The following is a 24666-nucleotide window of genomic DNA, read 5'->3' as shown; positions in this document are numbered from 1 at the left end:
CTCCGCAGGGCGCCCCTCGCCGCGACCGGGGCGCCCTCCCCGGCGGCGCCATTGGCCCCGGTGCGGTTTGAAGCAGGCGTGCGGCGCGGATTGGCCGGGGCATTGTCGGGGAGGCTCGGCGGCGGCGGAGGCGTGGTGACCGCCTTCAAATAGGCAGCCCGGAGCCGGGGGCGCAGCGAGTGCGGTACCGCACAGCCGGGGCCGCCTTTGTCTGCCGTGGGGCCGGGGCGCGGGCAGGGGCAGCATCGCCGCCGTTCTCACTCCGGCCCCGCTCTCACTCCGGCCCCTTTCCGCAGCCCTGAGCCCCTCGCTGCCCGTGGCGGCCGCTCCGCCGTGTCCCGGTGCCGGCACGGAGGATGCCCGTCGAGGCGCTGCAAGCCGGTGACACCATGAAAGGGGTGACGGTGACGGCTCCTTTCACCTCGGCCATGCCCGTCCGTATCCTCCGCAAAGGGCCCGCGTATTTCCGCCGGCACGCCGAGCCGGGGGCCGGGAAGCCCAGCGCGGTGGAGAGGCTGGAGGCCGACAAGGCCAAGTACGTGAAGAGCCAGAAGGTCGTCAGCACCAGGCAGGAGCCGGTGAGGCCACTGCTGCTCAAGCAGCCTCTCTTCACCCCCGGGGTGCGCCGGGCTGTGCTCACCCCCAGCCGCAGGGCACCCCCGGGGCCGCGCCGCGCCGATGCCGCCAGCCCGAAGACCTCCCTTGACCTGGAGATCCTCAACAACCTCATCAACCTCTGTGACAGCCCCTTCCCTAAGGCGGAGAGCCCGCTGGGCAGGGAGTGCCGGTGGCGGGCGGAAGCTCCAGCGGTGGAGGGGGCTGTGAAGCCACCGGAGAGCCCGGCCACCCCCAAGCCCCCCGGCAACGTGGCCGTGCGCAGGGTGGACGTCCGTCCCTGCGGAGCTCCGCGGAGCCCGGTGACACCGCTGCCCGCATCCCCCATCCCCGGTGGGCTGCCCGTGACCCCGTCCCGGAGCTCGCCCGCCCGCCCGGAGAGCGCCCGCCGGCAGCCGCTGCTGCACCGCTCCAAGTCGGACCTGAGCGATCGCCTCTCGCGGGCCACCGCCGACCTGGAGCGCTTCTTCAACTACTGCGGCCTCGACCCCGAGGAGCTGCAGGACATGGGGGCCGAGCGCTTCGCCCGCGCCAGCTCTGACATCGTGTCGCTCAAGTTCCACAGCGTGAGCACGGCCAGCTCGGAGGGCGGCCGCTCGCCGCCCAGCGCCGCCACGCCGGAGGGGCGGCCGGCCGAGCGGGTGCCCTACGGCATCTCCATCATCGAGCGCAACGCCCGCGTCATCAAGTGGCTCTACGGGCTGCGCCAGGCCAGGGAGCCCCAGCAGGTCTCCGATGTGTAGCAGTGCCGTGGTGGGCACCAGGGATGGGTCACTCATAAGTGGGCACTGCTGGGGACAAAGCGCTGGCTGTGCCCTGGGAGGAGCAGGGACCTCTTGGTGGTGACAGGACCCTGCTGTGCCACAGCATCACTGGCCTGATGTGGCCAGGGATCCATGGTCAGACCCCTGTGCCAGCACTGGGGAGCCAGGCCCCCAAGCCCATGGGAAGGCAGAGGACACGTGTCCCTGGGTGTGTGGCTGGTCCTCAACACCCACAGGGCCTCAAGTGTGGCTGCCCTGCCTGTCCTGCTGGCAGCTCCTGCCTGTCCTGCTCCTCACCAACATCCCAGGGTGGGGTGCAAGGGGCTGGGTCCCCCTGCACGGAGCAGGGACGCTGTACCCGTGAAGGAGCTGCCCCTTGCAGCCTCCACGGAAGGAGTCCCACTGCCTGGGGTGGTGGCCACATCCTGGTGGTCCCATCTTATGGCTGAAGAAAAGCCTGGTGCTTTGAGGGGTGAGGGGCAAACCTGACCCCCTGCTTCAAGCTGCCCAAGGCTGTGTGTCTGTGTCAGTGTCTGCAGGTCCCTGTGTTCCCCTTCCCGGCTGCCAGTGGGCAAGAAGCCCCCACCATGCTGGGCCTGGTATTTATGAAGACAACAGTTCCTCTTTTCTACTCTTTTCCTTATGTTTGATCTGTAAATAATAATAATAATAATTATAATGCAGCCAGTTTTATTAAATGCCTGTGTTTTGGAGGCTGTGTGTTGTCTCTTGGGGCGGTGGAGGTTGGGATGGTACAGGGACTCTTGGGGTGCCTGTAGCTGTGTGGGGCTGTGGGTGCTGAGTGGTGGTGGAGGTTGGGATGGGACAGGGACTCCTGGGGTGCTCTGCAGGGCTGTGGGTGCAGAGGGGATGGGTGCTGGGAGGCAGTCACGGGTTCCATGGTGCAGCGTGCCAGCGCGGGGCCCGGCGGGCACGGCAGGGCGGAGGTTGGGTCTGGCAGGTCCCGGCAGAGCCCCAGCTGCTGGGATTCCCCTCTGTGCCACGCACCCTCCCCTGCCTCCTTCCCTCCCTGCTGCAAAGCTTGGCCCGGTCCTGGCTCTCCAAGAACTGGAGATGGGGGCGGCAGTAGCAGAGAGCTCCCAGGTGGGCTGGGATGAAAGCGGGAGCGGGGAGAGCTTTGAAGATGAAAAGCACCCGTGGTTCTCCCAGGGCAGCCTCACAGGGCACCACAGCTCTCATGGCACCTGTGCCCTGCAGTCACCGTGCTCCTGATGTCCCATGCAGCCAGGTGTCTGCTGGGGAAGGTGACATCAAAGCCACCAAAGCACCTGCACCCAGGGACTCCACCTGGAGCTGGACCTGCCACTGCGTCCCTTCAGTGACAGCCCCCAGCAGCTGCAGGCCAGGGCAGCACCATGGGCCCCTTGACTGGGGCTTCCATCCAGCACTGGGGGTCCCCAAAAAAGCTGCCATAAAGAAGAATTTACCACCCCAGCTTGATTTCTGCGCTGTTGTGTGTCCACACAGATCCCCTGCTTAGGGTGCAGGATCCATGTGACTCCTGCTGGGTTATTGTCAGGTCCTGCTGCTGGGAATGTGGAGGGCAGGATGTGGTGTCAGGACGTGGTGACAGGACACGAGGATGGCATCTGGCTGTGAGTCAGGCTGATGAAGTGACACGCACACCCAGGGGATCCTTAATGACGGCACATGGGGCACTGGGTGCCTCCCCAGGGAAAACACCCCGGAAACCAGAGGGTGACAGGGACCCTGGGCAAAGCCTGGGGACAGGCCTTGCCCTTGGGGAAATCTCTGAGGGAACCAGATCCTCACTGGTGGCTGGGACCGGCTGTGCTGCCGGATTCCTCAGCGTGGTGTGTCCCAGGGCTTGGTCTAAATTTGTTGCTATTGCTAAGGAGAAGGTGGGGGGGGGGGCACCAGTCCCCAGCCAGGCAAGGACTGAGCTGCCACATGTCCCTCAGGTGCTGCCAGTCCTTGGTGTGGCTCTGGTGTCCCATGCTCTGCATGACTGGGACCTGCTGTGGCCATCCAAAGTGCTGTGTGCTCACGTGTGCATGCAGGATGTCTGTGTGTCCGTCCATGTGCACACGTGTTTGTGAGCAGTATTTCGATGTGCACACACAGATGCACACACAGCAGCCTTGTTGCTGAACCAGGAATCTCCATCTGACCCCCACCCATGGGACTGCCAGCATGAAACCCTGGCACAGACATGTTCAGACACACGTGTCTCCCCCAGAATGCCCCCCCGTTGCATGTCCCCACTGGGGACAGCAGGACAGCCCCACTCTCCCTATCACTTTCCCTGGCAGCTGCTTCCCGGTGGCTCAGGTTTCGTGGGGAGCACAGCTGAGGCCATCAGTTATTTATATTATATTATTTCCAGGGAGGAGGGACAGCCGGGGAAACGTCCATCACCCTCACCCTGTGCGCTGAGATTCCCCACGGGTGCCCCATGAGCAGGCAGGAGGTGCAGGCAGGCAGCCAGCACAGAAGGAAAACCGGCAGCACCGCCCCCCGTGTTTTCCATTTTTTAATTATTCCCCACTGATGAGCATCTTCTGGAAGCGCCAACAGCGTCACGTGCTTTAATCAGCGTTAATTAGCGGGTGCCTCGGGACAGTGATGAGGGCAGGCAGCAGGAGCCCCCCCCTGCTGCGTGCACAGCCGGTGTCAGTGCCAGCACCCAGCACCCAGCACCTCCCACCCCTCTAACCCACAGCCCCCTCCCCACCCACGACCCCCCAGCCCCTTCCTGCCAGTCCTGGGGCCCTGCCAGCCCCTGCCACTGCAGTGTCTGCTCCCAGCAGGGCCTTCCACAACTGGGCCATTGGCCATCCCAGGTCCCCATGGAGGTCCCCAAGGGCACCTCCTGCTCTTCCTGTCCTCTCTAGAGCTGGAGAAGCCCAGCTCCATCCCGTGAAGAGCAGTGCCTGTCCTGCCATACACGGGGACAGTGGCTCAGGCCATGCTTGGAAGGGGACAGCCTGTGGCCCTCTGCATGGCTGTGTCTGGATGAAAGGGGAAGGAGGAACCACCAGCCCCCATGCTCATCCTGTCCCATCCAGCTCCTCTAATCTTGCAGGAAAGTGGGATGGTGGGGGATTTACAATATCCAAAACCAGTGAAAAGGCAAAGCCCCATCATGTCCGGGGTCCCTTTGAATGCACATGGTCCCAGGGGTTCTCAGAGCCCCTTCCCTGGGGAGGGTCTTGGAGCCCTGCCCCCAAGATCAAACCCTGAGGCCCAGCAGAAATTCGTGGAGAGAAGCTGAGGTGAGATCAGGGGGTTTCCATATGCTGGGAGCCCACTTTGGCCGGTCTGGCCTTGTCCCACTCCTGCAGCTCCTGCAGCTCCAGCTCCAGCTCCTTCACCCCTGCCCATGGCTCCTCCAGCATGGCCATGGTGACACCGCAGACTTCTGAAAAATGGGATAAACAAGAGTAAAAAATAAACTCATGGCAAAGGTTCCCTGCAGCAGCTGGGACATCTCAGCCCCAACCATCCCTTGTCCCGGACTTGTCTGTCAGTGTGGCACTGCCGTGGGCACGTCAGAAGCTGGAGGGTCGGATCATCATGCGGGTGCCCTTCAGGGAGTAGCTGGGCCCCTGGAAGTGGTGCCAGCGGATGCCGTTCAGCTTGCGGATGTTGTTCCGGGCCGGGTAGTAGATGCCATTGAGGTTGGAGAGGCCACAGGCATCAAACCACCATCCTGTGGGAAGGGACAAGGGCAGGGAGGTGGCACCGCAGGCTGGCACCCACAGGTGCTGCACGGGGGTGTCCCCCTGCCCCACTCACCTCCCGAGAGCATCTGGGCACACTTGCACAGGCAGTTGTCATTGTCGGCATCACGGGTGCTGAACTGGGTGCCCTGCAGTGCCAGCCCACTCTGCTGCCCAGCTGTGCCACTGTAGTCCTGCAGTGACAGCCTGTGCCCATGGGACACAGCCACTGTCACTGCCGGCTGCCAGGGGGTCGCAGAGCCCAGCACTGCTCAGGGGCTGCCATGAGCTGGACACAGCACAGAGGGATGGGCAGAGATCCTGCAGTGCCAGCCTGGCCTCCTGTCCTTGGCCCCCGAGAGTGGGGTTGTGGAATGCTGGGGCACAGAGGGCCCCCCAAGTCTCCTCCAGTCCTCTTGCTGGGGGTCAGCTCGATGCATGCATGGCATGGATGGTGCAGGGCATGGATGGTGCATGGCATGGATGGTGCATGGCATGGATGGTGCAGGGCATGGATGGTGCATGGCATGGATGGTGCAGGGCATGTCTGGGGGCTGCTTCCACCTCCAGCCCAGCAGTGAAGGCCCCCAGCTGCTTTCCACCCTCCTGCCCATGGCCAGGAGCACATGGTCATGGCAAGATAAGCATTAGGAGCACAGCATCTCTTTGTGGACATGGACAGCCTGGGGATGCCCAACACCCTGGGAATGCCTGGTGGCCACAGCTTTGTCACCGCCCTCAGTGCAAGTGCCCAAGTTGCTCCCACTGGGATGGCAAATCCCACAGCCTTGATGCAATTTTATACATTCAAAATCTACTTCTCAGAAGCCCAGGGAGAGATGAAATTGTCACAGCAGTGTGCCTGGCACCTGGCACCATAACTACACCAGGACAACCCAGGGAAGCCCCAGGTGATCCTGCACCTCCCACACCCAGGCCTGCCCCCTGGGCACTGCTGCCCGCAGGGCTTGGGGACAGTCAGAGATGGGCAGTGCTGGGTGGCTGATCCCACAGGTTTGGGGACAGTCAGAGATGGGCAGCGCTGGGTGGCTGATCCCACAGGTTTGGGGACAGTCAGAGATGGGCAGTGCTGGGTGCCCGTTCCTGCAGGGTTTGGGGACAGTCAGAGATGGGCAGTGCTGGGTGCCCGTTCCTGCAGGGTTTGGGGACAGTCAGAGATGGGCAGCGCTGGGTGGCTGATCCCACAGGTTTGGGGACAGTCAGAGATGGGCAGTGCTGGGTGGCTGTTCCACAGTGCCTCTCCCCTACCTGTAGAACTGCCGCTCGCTGCCCAGCTGGAATTTCCCGTAGTGGGCATACACCTGGCCGCCCTCCCAGTCCTGCAGCTCCACCCGCAGGGCGTAGGGCACCCGGCTGGTCAGCAGGTGCACGGCCTCATTCCCCAGCCAGTACTCCCCCGACGCGTCCCCAAAGCCCTGTGGAGCAGCGGGGCGGGTGAGTTCAGGGTGCCTGGGGTGCCCCCAGGGTGTCCCCAATCCCCAGTTAGACACACACCTGCTTGTACTCCCTCCAGCTCCTCTGGAAGCTGAGGCTGCCATTGGCACGGAGCTGGATGATGGTCCAGCCCCCTCGATCCGTGTCCATGTCACAGAATGCCTGCAAGGGAGAGAGGGACAGCTGGAGGTGGCTTGGAGTGGGGTCCAGGTGCATCCCTGACAGGCTGGGCAGCTCAGTGTGGGTGCTCTGTGGGTGCTAGAGCTGCCTGAGGGGTTGACCAGGGCGTGCTGTGCCCAGTGCCTGGCTGAGGGGTCTCTCCTCCCTCCATGGCCGTGGGCAGGAGCTGGGGTCTGGTGCTTATAAAACTGCCTAAAATCAGTTTTCTGCCCTCATTTGGAAGGCTGTGCCAGCCCTGCTTTCATCCTGTGGGTGCTGCCTTCACCCCTGTGCAGCCCCCAAGGCTGGAAGGGGATGGGGTGGGGAAACTGCCCCAGGATGTGCCAAGCAACAGAGGGATTGGTGTGGGGCTGGTGCGCTGGGTGGGCAACACTCCAGGGTGCAGCAAGGGAGCCCTCTCTGGGCTGTGCTCACCTTTTTGGGCTCGCTGAGGTTGGCAATGTGCAGGGTGTAGATGCCACTGGCATGGATGCCCGCCCGGCGCACCTCGGCACAGTCCTGGAACTGCTGCTCCTGCCCAGGTGACGTGGCTGTGACAGGGGGCACAGTGAGAAGGCAGAAACCGTGACGGCCCTGCAGCCCTGACTGATTTTGCTGCTCTTCCCTTTCCCTTTGTGCTCACGGATTATTTTTTAATCTTCTGTGCCATCTCCTGAGGGCTGAGCAAGGCAGCTGTGCCAGCCTCACCCCGGGGGTTTGCCATGGCTGGGAATGGCATCAGGCTATGGACCCAGCCCCTGGGGCTCCAAGCTGCTCCTGGGTTGGACGAGTGGATCATTTTCTAGCAGAAGGTGCTCCTGCCCACGGCAGGGTGTTGGAATGAGATGAGCTTTAAGATCCCTTCCAAACCCAAACCGTTCTACCACTGAGTGATTCTGTGATTTTGAGGTGAAGTCACTCAAGCTGAGCAGACCACAGGGGGCACCCTGGCTCGCTGCTGCGAGGACACGGAGCTTTCCCAGTGCCCCCGCTGTGCCCGCACACCCCGCTCACCTCTGCCCTGCGACACGAGGCGCACCAGGCTCTGGACGGACTGGAGGAGCTGGAGCTGCTGCCGCTGGAGCAGGCTGGTGTTGGCACTGGCAGCCAGCAGCGTCTTTTCCATCTCCTCGATGGCGCCGCTCTGCCGGCTCAGCAGCCGCTGCAGCTTCTCCTTCTCCGAGTGGGCCCCCGCCAGCTCCGCCTGCTGCTTCGTTTCCATCTCCAGCACCCGCCCCTCCAGGATGCTGGGAGTGGGATGCAGCGGTGATGGGGTGGCAGAGCGGTCCCAGGGTGTCTGCAGGGACCCGCTGCTGTCCCCATCCCCTGCTGCACCCCCTGAATTGCACCCTCACTTCTGGGACGTGCCCAGCCAGGGGAACCCAAAGCCCGGTGGCCGTGCTGGGGCTGTGCAACCCCCCAGCGACCACAGCTAGCACCTGGAGGGGTTCAAGCCCCTCAAAGTGCAGTGTGGGGTGGGAGAGACCAGCCTCCCTGTGGGGTCCAAGGGCTGTGGGGGTCCCTGAGCCGCCCCAGCCCCTACTTGTTTCTGTTCTGCAGCTTGTGGATCTCATTGGTCTGCAGCAGCAGCTGCTTCTCCAGCTTGGTGGTGGACAGGAAATTCTCCTGAAGCTGCATCTCGATGCGCCACGTCTGATTCAGCACCTGCCTCGGGAGCAGAGGGGACCCTTGGCAGCGGCACCAGGGCCACACCACACCCGAGGTGTCCCCAGGCTGGCCAGTCTCGGGCACACAGCCCTGCACCACACCAGTGGTGCATTAAACCCTGGTCACCTCAGGGCATCGCTTTTATCTGCAGACAAACCGTGCCACCCACCACGTCTCAGGGTGGCAGGGACATGGGGGCACACGTGCTGTACCTCTCAGGGTGGCAGGGACATGGGGACACACGAGCTGTACCTCTCAGGGTGGCAGGGACATGGGGACACACGTGCTGTACCTCTCAGGGTGGTGGGACAGGGTGACACACGTGCTGTACCTCTCAAGGTGGCAGGGACATGGGGACACACATGCCGTACCTCTCAGGGTGGCGGGGACATGGGGACACACAAACCATACCTCTCAGGGTGGTGGGACATGGTGACACACATGCTGTACCTCTCAGGGTGGTGGGACATGGGGACACACATGCCATACCTCTCAGGGTGGTGGGACATGGGGACACACATGCTGTACCTCTCAGGGGGGTGGGACATGGGGACACACATGCCATACCTCTCAGGGTGGTGGGACATGGGGACACACATGCTGTACCTCTCAGGGTGGCAGGACATGGTGACACCCGAGCCGTACCTGTGCCTCCACGTCGGTGAGCTTGCGGCTCTGCTCGGCGCTGCGGTTCAGGAGGGAGCTGCCCATCTCCAGCATGGCCGCCGTCTGGTTCTGCACCGCCGCCTGCTGCAGCTCGGCCACCTCCGGCTTCACGCTGCTCTGGATGTAGCTCTCCAGCTGTGCAGGGAAGGGAGGGTGCAGGGGTCATTTGGGCACCTCTTTGGGTTCTGTCTCAGCGTCCCAGCTGAGCCCGGCACCGCTGGGCACAGCCCTCAGACACAGCCCTGTCTCCACAAGGCTTGACCCACCTCGGGGCCCTTGGAACCTTATCAGAGGACAGAGCGAGCTGAGCTGCTGCAGGGGAGGCTCCTCAGGCACCGGCTGCCAAGATTCCTGGGCTGTGGTACCAGCTGGAGCCTGGCATGGGCTTCTCTGTGCCCAGGTGTGCTGGCGAGCGGGGGCTGATGCCCAGCCAGGGTTGCCTGTGCCAAGCAGCCGGGCAGGGAGTGGCTGGCACTGCCATCAGCACCAGCTGCCAGCCCCAACCACTGGGATACAGAGGGCGAGGGGACACGGTCAGCCAGGGAAGGTCAGTGTCCGGCACCCCGTGCGGCCCCACGGCGGGCGAGTGCTCGGGGCTGGGAAGAAGCTGCGGCTGCGAACACGGCTCGGACACAGCTGAGATGACGCTTCCGCTTTCCCAGCCCGCGGGGGAGCCGCCTTTCCCAAAGGCTTTGCTATTTCTGGCAGCCCCGCCATGAGGTTCCCATTGAGCCCCTCCCCAGGGCGATGGCCTCGCTGGGGGCACGGTCCCTCGGCGGGGCCGCGGGCAGCGGAAGGGGCCGCCCACGCTGGGAAAGCAGCCCCGGAGAGCAGGGGGGACCGGGGCTGCCCCGCTCCCTGCATCCCGCAGATCCTGCTCCCTGCCTGAGCTCCCCGTGGTGCAGGCAGAGCCCCTCATCCCCCGGCATCTTGTGGGGTTGTGGAGCAGAATCAGTAGGGTTGGGATGCTGCTCTATCCCCCTGCATCTTGTGGGGTTGTGGAGCAGAATCAGCAGGGCTGGGATGCTGCTCTATCCCCCTGCATCTTGTGGGGTTGTAGAGCAGAATGAGCAGAATCAGCACGGTTGAGATGCTGCTCTATCCCCCTGCATCTTGTGGGGTTGAGGAGCAGAATCAGCAGGGCTGGGATGCTGCTCTCTGGGCAGTGTGGAAAGCAGGCAGGGGTGCTGGGATGTTCTGCAGCATGGTGGGAATGCAGTGCTGCTGGGATGTTTGGCATGGTGGCAGGCAGGCAGCAGTGCTGGGATGTTTGGCACCATGGAATACCAGGCAGGCAGTGCTGGGATGTTTGGCACCATGGAACACCATGGCAGGCAGCAGTGCTGGGATGTTTGGCACCGTGGAATACCAGGCAAGCAGGCAGCAGTGTTGGGATACTCAGCGTGGGAGTGGGGCCGGCAGTGGGCCAGGGCACAGGGCTCTGCACTTGTCTGGCATGATGAAATGTCACTGCTCCCTCCTCCTCCTCCGCACCAGGCAGTGGCAAAACCATCACCCCACGCTGAGCATCCGTGTGGGGCAGGAGGGTCTTGGGGCAGGAAGGTCCCAGGGCTGACCATCCCAGCCCTGCCTGCACCCGTTTCCCTGGGGATTTTCCCTCGCAGGAACGTGCTCTCAGGGAGGAAGCAGGGAAAGGTCGGGAAGCCGCGTCTGGAAAACATTTCCCTGAGCTGAGGGATTGCTGGAGAGTTTCCCTTTAACCACGTCGTTAATCTTGTTGCTTCACAGGGCTTGGGGAGGCCTTTTCTCCCTCTCAATCTTGCCTTTTTTTTTTTTTTTTTTTTTTTAAATAAACATATCTGTGAGCTGAGGGCAGAACATACCCAGAGAAAAGGTCAAGCTGGCATGGGGAAGCTGAGAGCCCTGGAGATGGAGCCCTGGATCCTGGCCCCAGCAGCTCCCTGGGAGCTGGAGTGGGGCACAGTGTCTCCAGGCATGTCTGGCATAGGGGACACAAGTGGGGCAGGCTGTGAGCCAAGGACAGGGAATCTGGGAACCCCCCTCCTTCATCTCATGGGTGCTGCTGTGAGCTGGGCTCTCCTGGCCTCAGACTCATTTCTGCACCATAAGGGCAGAGGTGCTGTGGGAAAAGCTGTGGTGCTGTTTTGGTCACCCGAGGAGAAAACTCAGCCACTCTCTGTGCCCATGCTGGGATCCCACTGCCCACAGCTGGATCATCTTGTGCGGCCTTCTTGCAGCCACATCCCTCCCCTGTGCCCCAGTTCCTATCCTGCCCCGGCATTTCTAAACATTTTACAAGCACCAGCTCAGGAATCCTCGAGTCACAGGTGGGTGGAAAACCCCTCACCTGCTCCCCACACTGCTGCACACATCCCAGGGTGAGCAGCACCAGCCCTCAGGCACTTTAGAGCTGCCAAAATGCCCCCGCCCTACTGGAGACCCCATCCCACCCCGAGTCCCCCCCTAGACCCAGTGGCACCATCAAGTGTTTGTGTTTGAACTAAAATTAATTCCTCCTGAGACACAAGTGTCCTTGTGTGCTGGGTCCTGGCCGTGTCCCCACCACGGGGTGTGTAGTGGGGAGGGTGGGCCAGCCCCAGTGCCATGGCCCCTCCTGAGGGAGGCCCAGGAGATGCCTGAGGGGACCTGGAGAACCTCTTGGGTACCAGGAGATCTCCCAATTTCTCAGCACCCTGCAGGTCTCCCCATGCCAGGGCAGAGCAGGCAGGGATGCAACGTTGTTTACGAGCTGTCCCTGAACCCAGTGCCTCTTTTGAGCCCTCGTTTGTTTGTTCAGGACTGGAGTCTGACCAAAACAAGCGTTCTTGGGCAGCTCTGCTGAAATTTGGGAAGCTAAGGAACAACAGCAAAAAACAGAGCTGCAAACTGCCTCTAAAAGGAGAGAGCCATGCTGTGGGATGGGATGGGATGGGATGGGATGGGATGGGATGGGATGGGATGGGATGGGATGGGATGGGATGGATAGATAGAACAGGATGGGGACGGGGAAGGAATGGGGTACTGGCTGCCCAGTGCTCCACTGCTCTGTGCTCCTTGGGGCTGTGGTGAGGGGCATTGCTGCCCACAGCTGTCCAGATGTGCAGTCCCACTTTGCCTGTGGCTGTCTGCTCTGGACAGGGCCATGTGCAGCTGTGGTGGGACCCTGATCCCCTGCCTTGCTTGGCCATCGAAAAGCTGCCCTCATCCCGAGAGGGCACAGGGACACCAGAGCACAGGGACCCCAGGGCACAGGGACCCCAGGGCACAGGGACCCCAGCGCTCGTGTGCACCCAGCAGACCCAGCAGGTTCCACAGTGACAGAGATTCGGTGCCACCAGCCAGGTTGTCACTGGCCCTGCTGACCCCTCTGCAGCACTCTGGGCTGGCTTCCAGCAGAGCCACGGTTCAGCGTTTTCCCAGCTCTTGAGGAATTTGTTCTCTAGGATGGCTGAGGGGACGAGGGAGAACGTCCTGCACGTCCCCGCTGCCTGCACTGTCCCGCACAGCCAGGGTGGCTCCCCAAGCAGTGTGGCTGGCACAGGCCATCCCCGGGACCCCCACTCAGTGTGTTGGCCCCATCCTGATCCCTGAGTGCTGCGTGGGGACATCACCCAGGAAATGGGACTGCAGAGGCACACAGGTCCCATCGCAGCCTGGTGGCACAGCACAGGACAGCCATGTGGCTCTGCTGGGTCAGTGACAGCTGGGGACAAGCTGCTTCCCCTCTTATCAGTGCAGGTACCCAGTGTTCCTGGCACGGGCTGTGGGGCTCAGGGCCCCCGGGGGTGTGTCCCTTGGGATGAGCTATTCCTGGGTCTGACGCAGGCAGCCACACTCAGCTGGTGGGGGCTCCAGGAAGGAAATGCTGCTTCCTGCCTCAGGCACTGGGGACGGGGTGAGCCAGTGGGGGCTGGGGGTGGCAACCCTGTGGGTACACAGCCCCTCTGGGGTGGCACCCCACTGCTCCCACACAAAGTCTCACCAAGTGCTGGGAGCTTCTGCAAAGCCTGTAGGAGGGAAAACGATGAAGCTGGAGAGATTTTGGTGGCCCCTGCGCTTGGGACCCTCTCCCTACCATTGGCCAAAGCCCTTCCCAGTCTGCTCGCCCAGAACGTGGAATGCTGGTCCCTCAGGGATGCTTGGCACAGCTAACCCAGCCAGGACCATGAGGAGCCCTAAGGCAAGGATGGACAGGGAAGTCAGCCTCAATGGAGGAGGGAGTGCTCTGGGTGAGTGACCTGCAGCACCTGCAGAACCCACAGCAAGCATCCCCTCCGTGCTGCTCCAGCTGCACACCTGCCGAGAAAAGCTGACCTGGATGCTCAGGTGGGCACAGGCCCCAGTGCCCAAGCTGTGCCCCAGGGATGCTGCACACACATCCCTGCCCACGCCGCCCCTCTGCTTGTCCCCCCGCACCCCCATCCTGCCCCGTACCTTCAGCAGCCACTGCGTGCTGTTCTCCAGGATCCTCTCCAGGTGCCGCAGGCGCTGCGCAGCCCCGGCGGTGGCGGCGGGCGAGTCGCGCTGGAGCAGCCCGCTGGCGGCGCCGGGGGCGGCGGGGCACGGCGGGGGCTCGGCCTCGGGCAGCACGAAGGTGTAGCTGCAGTGGCCGTGCTGCACGCGGTGGTAGCGCCGGCGGCCGCCGCCCTCCAGAGCCCGGCGCTGCGCTCCGGCCGCGCACAGAGCCGTGGTGGCACAGGTCAGCGCCACCAGGCCGAGGCTGAGCGCCCGCATGGCCCTCACGGGGGTGTCCCCGGGCGCGGGTGACACGGCCGGGGACGCTCGCTCCGTGCCGGGTGGGTCAGTGGGCGCTGGCCGCCGCCTCCGACCGCGGCGATTTCGGCATTTCCTCCCTCTGAGCCAGCGCTGGCCGCCCCGGCCTTTTATCGCCAGCCCTCGCAGGGGGAGAGGGGAGGGAAAAAAAAGAAAAAGAAAAAGAAAAACAAAGGAAAAAATCTGTTTAAAAACAATACTTCTATCTTTTTTCTTTCCTCTGGGTCCACTGCGGGGAGATCAAGTTTCACACGTGATCTATAAATGTCTCTCTCTCACACACACACACACATATACACACACACTCAGTCGCACACGCAGCCCCGTCCCTCCCCCGGGCGTTCTCTGCACAACTCATCGCACGTCCCGGGATGGATGGGTGGATGGATGGATGGATGGATGGATGGATGGATGGATGGATGGATGGACAGCGCCAGGGCAGCACCAAGCGCTCCCAGCCCCGGCCCTGCACCCCGCGAGTGCCCCCGATCACCAACCCCCGCACCCCATCCCAGGCTCCCTCCCGAGCCCCGGCTATTTATAATGCCAGCGGGAGCCAGGCCTGCATTTCGCTGCTCTGGCCGTGGGATGAGCCCGTGGGGACCAGGAGGAGGGAGGGCTGTCCCAGGCACGGCTTGGCAGGACACAGACACAGCCAGGCTGTGCACGAGGCTCGGCGTGCCCGATCCCGGCTGGGTCTGTTGGAGGCTGATGACCCCAATCACAACTGGGGGCCACCACCTCTGGCAGCCCAGGGACTGGGAGGGGATGTAGGCTGTGTCCCCAGGAGGAGACAATCCCGGTGGTGGGAACAGGGTGCCAAGGGGATGTCCAAGCATCTTAGCAGAAGGGGATTTTCTCCAACACCCAGAAAAAACCCCCAGGTGGTTCCCAATCCTGTGGAATGGCAGTCCCAGTGTCACACTTGCCGCTTCCCCCACAGCTGGCTCAGTCAATGTGCAATGCTCATTAAAAACTTGAACTCAAATTTTTCCCCAGTACCCCAGTGCTGGGGGGCCAGGGCAGGGTGTCCCCCCACAGGGACCCGAGCTGCAGAGCTGTGGAATACGGGATTGCATCGCGGACATCACAGCCAGCATCCCCAGCCCCCGGGGGCAGCAACCCGTGGGAACGGGGAAAACGGGGACGCAGGAGAGATGCCGGGGGTTTAATCCATTTATTGTCATGAAGCGATCGGAGGCAGCTTTGTGCCGGCCCTGGGGTTGGCTCGGTGCTGACACCCAGCGCTCCCGTGCTGAAGGGTCTGAGCAGCCCCCGCAGCCCCGACACCCCCGGCCAGCCCCGGCCTCCCCCCGCTCCCGCTCAGGACGGGGACGGCGAGTTCGCACCCCGGCAATCCCCAACGGCAGAGCTGCCTGCGGCTGGACAGCGACTGGAGCACTCACACGGTACATATCGCGACAGAGCCCTCTGTGCCTGGGACACACACAGTGTGACAGCGACGGATAGACTGGGCTCAGCACCCCACGGTCACGCCCTGGTGATGGCTGGGAGGGATTTGCAGCGCTGCTTCCAGCACATCCCAGTCTGGGGACACAGGATGCAGCAGCATCCCCTGCCTGGGCTTGCACTCACACTGTGCCTCTCCCTGTCTGAATACAGACACGGTCCCCCCAAATTTCTGTGCCCACATCCAGCTGGGAGAGAAGCTCTTTGAGCCTCTCTGTGAGCCTGAGGATGGCAGGATTTGGCCCTTGAGGGTGCTGAGTGCTGGGATGGCATGGTCCCAAGAAGGGTTGTCAGTCTGGAGGTCCAGCTGCCCTCGGAGCCCCAGGAGAGCAGGATTTGTCCCTTGGTTGTGCCAGTGGGGACACTGAGCACCAGGCTGGGCTGCTGTGAGCAATGGCACAATCCCCAGTGGGGCCCCAGCCCAGGAGTGCTGCTGCTTCCCATGCTGCTGCTTCCCATGCCTGTGGCCGAGGATGGGGGACACTATCCAGCACCTGGAGCAGCTCAGTGCTGCACTGTGCCCCCCAGCACTCCCATAAAATCAGGGCCCCGTGGAGCCAGGGCATCTCCCAGCCCTGGGAACACTACCCAGCCAGGCATCAGCTTCATTAGCAGGGTCCAACCCCAGTCTAACCCCATCCCACCCGTCTGGAGGAAGGGATGGAGCAGGCTAGGGCAGAGGGAAGACCAGAGGAATAAAGGAGCCACCCCCTCCCCAAGCCCTAGGGCTTTGCTTTGGACATTGCAAATTAGATTTTCTGAAAAGGAAATGTTTTACAGGCCATAAATTGTCTCGAAAGAAAAGGGGGATGGGGGGGGCAGAGAAAATTGTGCAATTTTTTTTCCTTTTTTTTTCTGTGGATGGAAAACCAGGGGTGATGTGGCTGGAGCACCGTGGCAGGAGTTGGCTGGGAGCTCCTGCCATGGTGCCCCAGCTCCCGTGCTGGTGCCCGCTAGGTGCCCGTGTGCCTCTCTGTCTTCGGCTTCTTCTGTCGCTTTTTGCCTTTATTTTTGGGTTCGGTTTTCTCTGTAACAGAAAAAGGAGAAGAAAAGGAGCGCTCGCTTGTTGGCCAGGCAACATGATCTGACCTGAACCTCATCCATGGGATGCTGATCCCATATCCTCCCTCAAGGTGTTAGTGCTGGACCCAGGTTCTGATTTTGGGGACCCCAGAGCCCCCTCCCAGGCATGAAACAGCAGTGTGGGTCTGTGTGTGCTGATGGCATGGGCACAGGGACACTGGCGTGTTGTCCCCACATCTGCCATGGCTGGACTCTCACTCCTGGTACCCCCAAATCCCCAGGAATGGGGTGGGGCAGCTCAGCCCAAGTGGAAGCTGCCTGGAGAAAGCCCAGCTCCTCCCTTAGCAAGGACTGTGGGTGCACCCACACCCCACAGCCATGGCACAGCCGTGCCCAGCTCTGCCCTGATGGGGAATCTGCCCTACACCATGGTTTGGGCATGCTGGGGAGCAAGGTGGCTTTGGGGTGCATCCTTGCACAGCTGCTAATTCTCTCTCCCTGTGGATGCCCTCCATGTGTGGATGGTCCCCATCCCAGTGGCACAACCAGGTGGAGCCTGGCTGCATCCCAGGTCAACCCTGTGCCAGCTTTCCAGGGTCAGGCTGTTGGGGCACAAACCTTTGCTCACCCCAAGAAGCTGCCACACACCCTCCAGCTGGCTGAGACACCAAAAAACCAGGGATTCAGGATAAAACCTGCTCTGCCATGGGCCCCATGGATCAGAATGGTTGCCCCAAAAACTGGGCAGCTTTGTGGGTCCTTGCCCCCTGCTCCCACTCCAGCTCAGTGTTGTGAGGGGCACAAGGGACCACGACTGTCCCTGGTGCTGCGTGTGCCAGCCCTGCTGTCCCCATCCCTTCTGAGGGCTCCAGTTCTTGTCCTGGCTGGCTCTGAAGCCCTGTTTCTCAGCTCTGATCTCCAGACAGCTGCCACCCACAAAGGAGAGGGCACGGCACGCACGCCAAGCGTCTGGAGAGCGGGACAGACACCCAAGGCAGATTTACAGCAGCGCGAGGGGTTTGTGCCACGGCCAAGCGCGGCGGCTTTTCCCTTCCAGCCGCCTGGATGGCTCAGAAGTGGTGGCACAAATCTCTCATCACACGGTCGGGTTCGGCCGCCTGCCCTGGCTCGCCTGGGCTGGGGGTGCCTCAGATGCATCAAGTGAACTCCTCGTCCTCCTCCAGCATCTGGATCCCATAACCCAGCACTTGGCCAGGCGGGCAGGAGCCTGGGAGCGAGGGCAGAGACACACTCTGCCGTGGCAGGGACTGCAAACAGCCTGCCCAGGAGAGGGGGGACATGGAGGGGCTGCTCCCTCCTGACGGGGTTGCCTGGGGGGCACTCATGGGATTCCTTCTGCTGGGCAGGGGACAGGCCTGTCTCTGAAGCTGATCCCAGACAGCAGCCTCAACAGCAGAGTCCTGCCAGTTCCTGGCCCACCACTGTAGCCCCATGGCTTCCAGCTTGCAGGAGCACAGGCAGAGGCAGAAGGCCAAGCATTTTTCTGAGGTGCCAGTGCCTTCCCAGTAACTTCACAAGACGAGGTGTCCCTGAAAGACAGGCACAGCAGTTCCTGCCAGTGGGATGCACTCTGTGCCAGGCAGGGCAGGGCACGGGCATGGTGCTCCAGGACACAGTGCTCCGGAGCAGCCTGTCCTCCCACACTAAATTTCTTGCATCAAACTGTCACCAGCTCTGCGGGTCTGGAGCTGCCACACACCAGCAGGGAGGAGAACATCCTCAAAATCGAAGCCACCTGGCACCCCAAAGACGTGAGCTGAGACCTGGGTGGGGAAGGGAATCAGCTCCTCTGCACTGTCAGCAGGAAAATATTACTTATGATTGATGCTGCTGGGATGAAACCTCTCTCCTGGCTCCGTGGCCGTCGCCCAGCACGCATGTCCTCTGCTGCTGTCCCCCCTTGTTGATCCTTTTTCTCTGCCCCCCCAGTGCTGTCCTCCCTGATCCCCGCCACGCTGGCGGTGCCGGCCAGCTCATCCCAGGGCTCAGCGATCCCGCAGCTCGGAACCGCAACCCCGGCTGGCTCAGATCTGCTGCCAGGCACTTCACTTCGGTATCTCATGCATCCCCTTTCTGCCAGTTATTAAGTGGAGATTTATTAGGGTAGCTCCAGTCCAGGCGCCTGCATCCAAAAATGACATCAGCCCCGTCCTGGTTCCCAGCGCCAGCCCTGCACCCGTGCACGCACCGCCCGGACAGACCCTGCAGCCCGTCTGGTGTGGGAAAGGTGGGGGGATCCCTGAGCCAGGGAGCCCCCAGCCTGGCAATGAGGTGGGGGAAGTGCAGGAGCATGAGTGAACATCTGGCCAGATGAGCCATGGAGGGGCACTGCGCCCTGGGGTGTCTCCCAAACCTTTGGCCATCAGAAATCCCCTGGGTGATGCCCTCCTGCTCCACGAGCGTTCCAGTTTTTAGGGAGCTCAGAGGTTTTTGCAGGAACCTCTCCTGTGTGTCTCAGCCCTCCTTACCCACAGCTGCAGTACAGAGAGCCTCCCTTCACGTCGTGGCAGGATGGGAGCTGGAGCTTGGCAGCCTCATCCCGCCACGGCGGTTCGTGCCAGTGCCCAGCCCAGCCCAGTCCAGCATGGAAGGGGACAATGGCTCGTCCCAGGCAGTCCCGGGGACTGCCAGGTGGGAGCAGCCAGCCCTAGGGCTGCTCAGCACATGTGCCTGGGATGACGGCTTTACCCAGAGTTTCAGAATGCTTGGGAGATGACGGCATGGTTCGCCGGCCACGGCCAGACCCCTGCTGCCACCGTCCTCCTGCAGCGCCCTCGCTTTGGAGGGACACGGAGCTGTCCCCAGCCCCGGCGGCGCGGTGCTCACCTCCGGGGCAGTGCTTCTTCATGCGGCACCTCCTGGTCTCCAGCAGCGCGGGGCAGGCGGTCCCTTCCTCCCGGGCAGCCTCGGGCACCTCCCGCACCCGCGTCTCCACTCCCCACTTGCAGCCGCAGGTGCGGCTCTCGTGGGTGCAGGCGCTCCACTCGCTCCACGGGCCCGGCTCGCACGTCTCTGCAGGGACAGGCACGGCAGGGATGGATCGGTGACCCCTCGGAGCCCGGCACATCCCCGGGCACGGCGGGCAAGGCTGCTTACCTTGGCACTCGCGGGTGCCGGGCTGTGCCGCGGTGCCGGGGGGACACTGCCGGAAGCACTGGCCCTTGTACAGGTAAAACTTGTCCTTGCACTTCATGCAGAAGTCTCTGCTGAAGCAGCTCTCGCAGCTGGGCGACCTGCACTCTGCCGGGAGGGACGGCGGTCAGCGGGACCGCCCGGGGCACCCCGGCACCCACCGGGTACCCCAAACCTGCGGGCTCCGGGCTGCGGCTCTGGGCGAGGGAAAAGGGGACGAACCCCCCAACCCGGACCCCCCGGATCCAGCGGCACCAGGAATGCCGTGGGAAATGAAGCCACTGCCCTTCCCGCGGCACTGGGACCCGCAGGGTGCCGAGGGGAGCAGGGGAGCCCCGGCTGGATCGGGACGTACTTGTGCATCTGTTGACCTCCAGACCCCGCACACCGAAGTAGCCCGGGGGACAGGTGTGGACGCACATCCCGTACTGGCGGATGCCGTCCCTCCAGATGAGCAGGAAGAGGCGGTGGTGGCAGGTGATGCAGCCATTGTCCTCAGAGCACAGGACGCAGCCCGTGCAGTTCTCCAGCAGGCCAGCACTCGCTGCGGGGACAAAGGAAGAGAGGGGCTGTGACACAGGCGCTGAGGGGGGCCCCAGCCCCGTGGCCTCTCTCTGACACACCAGGGGGACAGCGCTGTCCTGTCTCCCTGCAAATGCCACCCCACCTCTCTCTGCTCCTCAGATCCCCACCTCTGTCCACGCTGCAGCCAAGGGACACACGGAGCCATCGCTCCCAGCTGGGTCAGCACTGATGGCCTCCAGCACTCCAAGATCCAGACTGAGGGTTTGCCCGTGCCCAGCACTGCCCATGGGTGACAGCCTGAGCCATACCCCAAGCCAGCCTTGCCTGTCTCGTGGGAAGTGGAACAACCACTGGGTCAGCGGGTAGAAACATGATCTGACCTGGATTAATCAGTTGATGCCTCTTGAGTGTCAGAGGACAAAGGGCATTTTGGATGCGCTCAAGAGGAGCTGAGAAAAGAATCTGTCTGTTTGCTCAAGAGGCTCTGCTGCCTCCCTGGCTGCCTGTGCTGCCCTCCCAGGCTGTGGGAGGGTGACTGACCCCAGCGTGGGTGACCTCTGTTCCCAGGGACAAGGACAGGGTGCCAACATCCACCAGGCCTCAGAGACACCGCCAGCTGCTCCTGCTCTCTTTTTCTGACAGAAAAGCCACAAAAGGGAGCACTGAACTTCTGCATGCAGGCATCCAACACCTTCACCATGCCCCTCTGCTGGGAGCTGTTTGCTTGGCTCTGGCACCACAGCCTGAGTAGCAGTGACGGTGCCAGAAGCCCTGGTACAGCATGCTTGGGACCTGGGCTTTACAGAACCACAGAACCACAGAATGGTTTGGGTTGGAAGAGACCTTCATGACCATCTCAAGCCCCCTGCCATGGGCAGGGACCCCTTACACTACACAAGGTTGCTACAAGCCCGAGCCACCTGCCGGGTGCTGCCCAGCACAGAGAGAGGCTCAGCCCTGGGAGCACTGCCTGGCACTGGTCCCTCTGACCCCAGAAGCTGCACCAGATGGGTCCCACAGCTGTGGGGCTGGGGCAGAGGTGCTGGGAGGCCGGGGGGATGCTGGCAGAGGATTCTGTCAGATGATCATGGTGGGCAATGCCTCACAGCCCCGTGTGCTGGTCCCTGGCACGAGCCAGTCCACGGTGCTGTGGTGCCATCAGCTGTCCCCAAGCTGGCTCATGCCAGTCCCTTCTCTGGGACACCCTGTCTGGATGGCAGCACTGCCAGGAGCCCTCATTAGAGCTGCATCTGCTGGGAGCACTAACGAAGCACCTTGGATCCATTAAGTTGTTATGGTCTCCGTTACATATTTACCAAACGCTGACAACATTTGTGTTCCTGGCTGCAGCTGGAGTGGCTTCCCTGGAGACCCGTGGATTTACGAGCCTCTTTCCCTTCCCTAATTCTTTTTGATATTTAGGGGTTTTTTGCTGCTCTCCTTCCACCTCCAGCCAGGCCAAAGAAGGTGGGGAGCCCTGGATGGGCTCCGGGGTCTCCTTCCTCTCACTGGCTTTGGAAATAATCCCATGGTATGGAGCTGGGAGAAGTGGGCGATCCTCCTCCACTCCACAGTGCTGCTGGCACGGCACACACGTCTCTGCCACCAAGGGTGACACTGGGAGCCAGCACAGAGAACACCAGAATGTGTGAGAGCTCACTCCAAAACCATGGGCTTGGGGATTTGGAACAAGAGGGGCTCATCTCCTCCTGTCCAGTGGTGATGGCAGAGGGCAGGGCTGAGCTGGGATGGGCACTGGGCATGGGGCACAGTGGGTACCTGAGTTTGCTGGGCATGGGTGTGACATCCCCCATCTCTGCCCACCCTGTGCCCAGTCCTGCTGGGAACCACGAGTCCCTGGGGCACTGGACTGCCCAGACCAGAGCTCCCAGTGGCAGTAGGGAGGCTGTGGGGTGTCCCAGCATCTTTTGTAGCTCCGGGACCCTGTGCTGGCTTTTCTGTGCAGGTTATCCCAGGGTATATAACATGTCTGGGGTGTGAAGCCACAGCCAGACCCCCAGGCTGCCAAGACCTGAGGCCTTTGGAGCATTGTGCTGCCCAGCATCAAGCAGTGGTAGCTGGAGCCCCTCGTGGTGCTTGGCTGTTTCCCATCAGGGGTGTTTTGGCCCCCAGCCTGGCCACCCACATCATCACCCACACCTACTGCCTCCGCATGCCTTTAACATGGAACAGCTTCAAGGGAAGTTGGTCCTGGCAGGTCCTGCCCCTACCCTGGCACATGTTGGCCCCAAAACCAAGGCATTCCTGGCACAGAGCTGAGAACCAGCCCTGGACCCACTGCACACAGCCAGCTGGCACTGCCTGGCACTGCCCGGTGAGGGGACATGAGCCAGTGCCCAATGGAGGGGGCACATGCCTTGGCACAGCCCCAGCACACCCTGCCCTTGCCCAGGCACTGAGCAGGGGCTCAGCTGGTGCCTCTTCCTGCGGAAAGGATGGGGCAGGGGACAGGGGACAGGCAGTGCCTGCCGTGCCTCTGAGCATCCCTCCAGGGGGTTTTACTCCTAAGGCACTTAGTGTGCCATGCAGAGAAATGAATTATCAGGAAATCAGCCCATTTTGCGCTATCCCCACTGTGTCTGGCTCTGCTGGGGTTTGCAGAGCTGGTCCCGGTGCCAGCCAGTGTCCCTTGTCCCCAAAGGCAGGGCTGGCACCGGGCAGGCAGGGCTATGGGGCTGCGCTCTGCATCTTCCTGCCCTGCCAAGCCAGCGCCGTGCCACGCACCCAGGGAGGAGCACAGACCTCCCCAAAGGGCTCAAGGTGAGGGGTTGGGGGCAGGCTGGTGGCTGGCACCTCCAGCCCTGGTTCACAGCTCCTTCCTGGCAGGACAGGCAGCCCTGTGTCCCAAAGCCACCCCGCAGGAGCCGAGCGCGCTGCGCACACCGTACCTTGCTTCTTCCACCGGTTCTGCGTGAGCATTTCCATGGAGCTGATGAATAACAGCAACATGAATATTATCCACTGCATCTGGGCAGGAGTGGTGTCGGACAGGGGAGGAATCAAATCATCCAAGCGGCTGGAGGGCTCGGCTCCTGCCAGAGCCGGTGAGGGTGCTGGGAGGGCGAGGAGCGGCTCCGGGCTCACACCATCCCAACCCGAGCTTCGGACACACAGCCACGCTCCAGGGCAGCTTCAGCCGGCGACAGTGGGACAGGCTGGGGCTGTCAGGCCCGGGGAGTGCTCATGGTGACGGGGAAGTGCTGGCTGCTCCAGGGAGCTCTGCCTTTATAGTCAGTGTCAGCCCCCTCTCCTCACCCTCCCTTTCAAAATAATAATAATCCTAAAAAAAAAAAAAAAAAAAGTAAAAAAATCCCCCAGCAGCAACAAAGCGACTGGCAAACGCCCTGGCTGGATCCCCCCGGAGCGCTCCAGCCACCACCTCGGCTGGGAACCGTCCCGCCGTCCCGCCGCGGTCCGACTGTCCCGCTGCCATCCCAGCGCCGGGGTCACCGCGGAGCCCCCTGCGATTTTGGGGGGGTGGAGCCACGAGGGTGACGCTGCCTGTGCCGGCCCCCCCTGCTCAGCCCCCCCAGCTCATCGCCCCAGCTCAGCTCCCCCCGGATCAGCCCCCCAACTCATCCCCCAGCTCAGTCCCTCCAGCTTAGCACCCCGCTCCGAGCCCCCCAGTTCAGCCCCCCAGCTCATCCCCATGGCTCAGCCCCCCAACCAGCCCCCTGGCTCAGCCCCCCCAGCCAGCCCCCCGGATCAGCCCTCCAACTCATCCCCCCAGCTCAGCCCCCTCGGCTGGCCCCCCCAACTCATCCCCCCAACTCATCCCCCCAGCTCAGCCCCCCGGCTCGCCCCCGCTCCGAGCCCCCGCAGGGTTGGGGGGCCAGTGCCACCCCCGGGCAGGGCTGAGCCCCCCGGTGCCCGGGAGCCCCGGTTGGTCTCCGGCAGCTCCGGCGGCGGCCGCGGCTCTGCCCCGGCTGTGCCTAGGATCGCAGCTGACTCTGATTTTCCGAGCGCTTCTTAACTCACCTCCCTCCGAGCTGCGGGAGCGAAGCTGAGCCGAGCCGAGCTGTGCCAAGCTGTTCCAAGCCAAGACGGGCTCACTGCGCTGTTTTGGGCTCCCATGTGGCTGTCCACACCCCTTGTTGCAGGCTGTGCTCCCCAAAACCCACTCTAGGGGCTGTGCTTGAAGTGGGGTGCAGGACAGGAGGGGGACACCTCACTGGCCAGGTACCCAGGTGACCCTACAAGCACAGGTCCCCATCGTGGGAGCCCCACATGCTCGTCCCATCATCCCAACCCTGTGCCAGGAGCTGCACCCTGGAACAGCCTGGGGACCTCCCAGCCAGGGCTCCAAGGCCACCGGCCACCAGTGACAGCCCCAGCGACAGCACGTTCACTCCTGTCATCACCACGTGCAAACCAGCACATGGTGCCCCTCTCCTGCCCCCAGAGGGGGCACAGAGAGACTTTCTGGGCACACAGGATCCCCCTGAGCACCCTGGGGCAGATCATCATCCACCTGCTCATCCCGCATGCCAGAGAGCTGCAGGGCTCCTTTCACCGGGGATGCTCTGGGTCTGCACTGCCTGGGATGCTCTGGGTCTGCACTGCCTGGCCTGGGGGTGCTGAGAGCCACCAAACTCATTGCACCAGAGGGAACCACCCATGGGGCTGCAGAGGATGTGTCCATCTGTGTCCTGGGGTGTCCAGCCATGCCTGGGACAGTACACTGGGGT

At 62.6% G+C, this 24666-nt stretch overlaps 3 protein-coding genes across 4 annotated transcripts; 1 reads left to right on the top strand and 2 right to left on the bottom strand.

Moving 5' to 3' along the window:
* Positions 1-356: 356 nt before the first annotated feature.
* On the top strand, positions 357-1358 carry FAM110A (family with sequence similarity 110 member A). The gene has a single exon (XM_058036427.1). It carries the CDS (start codon positions 357-359, stop codon positions 1356-1358), a length of 1002 nt encoding a protein of 333 aa, XP_057892410.1.
* A 2760-nt stretch (positions 1359-4118) lies between these two features.
* Positions 4119-13747, bottom strand: ANGPT4 (angiopoietin 4). Of its 2 annotated transcripts, XM_058036269.1 has the most exons (10): positions 13448-13747; positions 9011-9166; positions 8241-8362; positions 7712-7944; positions 7133-7248; positions 6599-6700; positions 6353-6519; positions 5160-5290; positions 4881-5073; positions 4119-4782 (listed from the first exon to the last, which is right to left on the bottom strand). In XM_058036269.1, exons 1-9 carry the CDS (start codon positions 13745-13747, stop codon positions 4913-4915), a joined length of 1488 nt encoding a protein of 495 aa, XP_057892252.1. In that variant the 3' UTR covers positions 4119-4782; positions 4881-4912. The 2 variants fall into 2 exon arrangements, with proteins under 2 accessions (XP_057892252.1, XP_057892251.1); XM_058036268.1 differs by having other exon boundaries at positions 4119-5073.
* A 1365-nt stretch (positions 13748-15112) lies between these two features.
* On the bottom strand, positions 15113-23213 carry RSPO4 (R-spondin 4). The gene is made up of 5 exons (XM_058036356.1): positions 22867-23213; positions 19788-19976; positions 19397-19540; positions 19127-19312; positions 15113-16283 (listed from the first exon to the last, which is right to left on the bottom strand). The coding sequence occupies exons 1-5, from the start codon at positions 22943-22945 to the stop codon at positions 16210-16212; spliced, it is 672 nt and encodes a 223-aa protein (XP_057892339.1). The 5' UTR covers positions 22946-23213; the 3' UTR covers positions 15113-16209.
* Positions 23214-24666: the final 1453 nt, after the last annotated feature.

Source organism: Melospiza georgiana, chromosome 17, assembly GCF_028018845.1.
Source record: "Melospiza georgiana isolate bMelGeo1 chromosome 17, bMelGeo1.pri, whole genome shotgun sequence".
Taxonomy (NCBI): Eukaryota; Metazoa; Chordata; class Aves; order Passeriformes; family Passerellidae; genus Melospiza; species Melospiza georgiana.
This window is presented reverse-complemented; position numbering and strand designations above follow the sequence as displayed.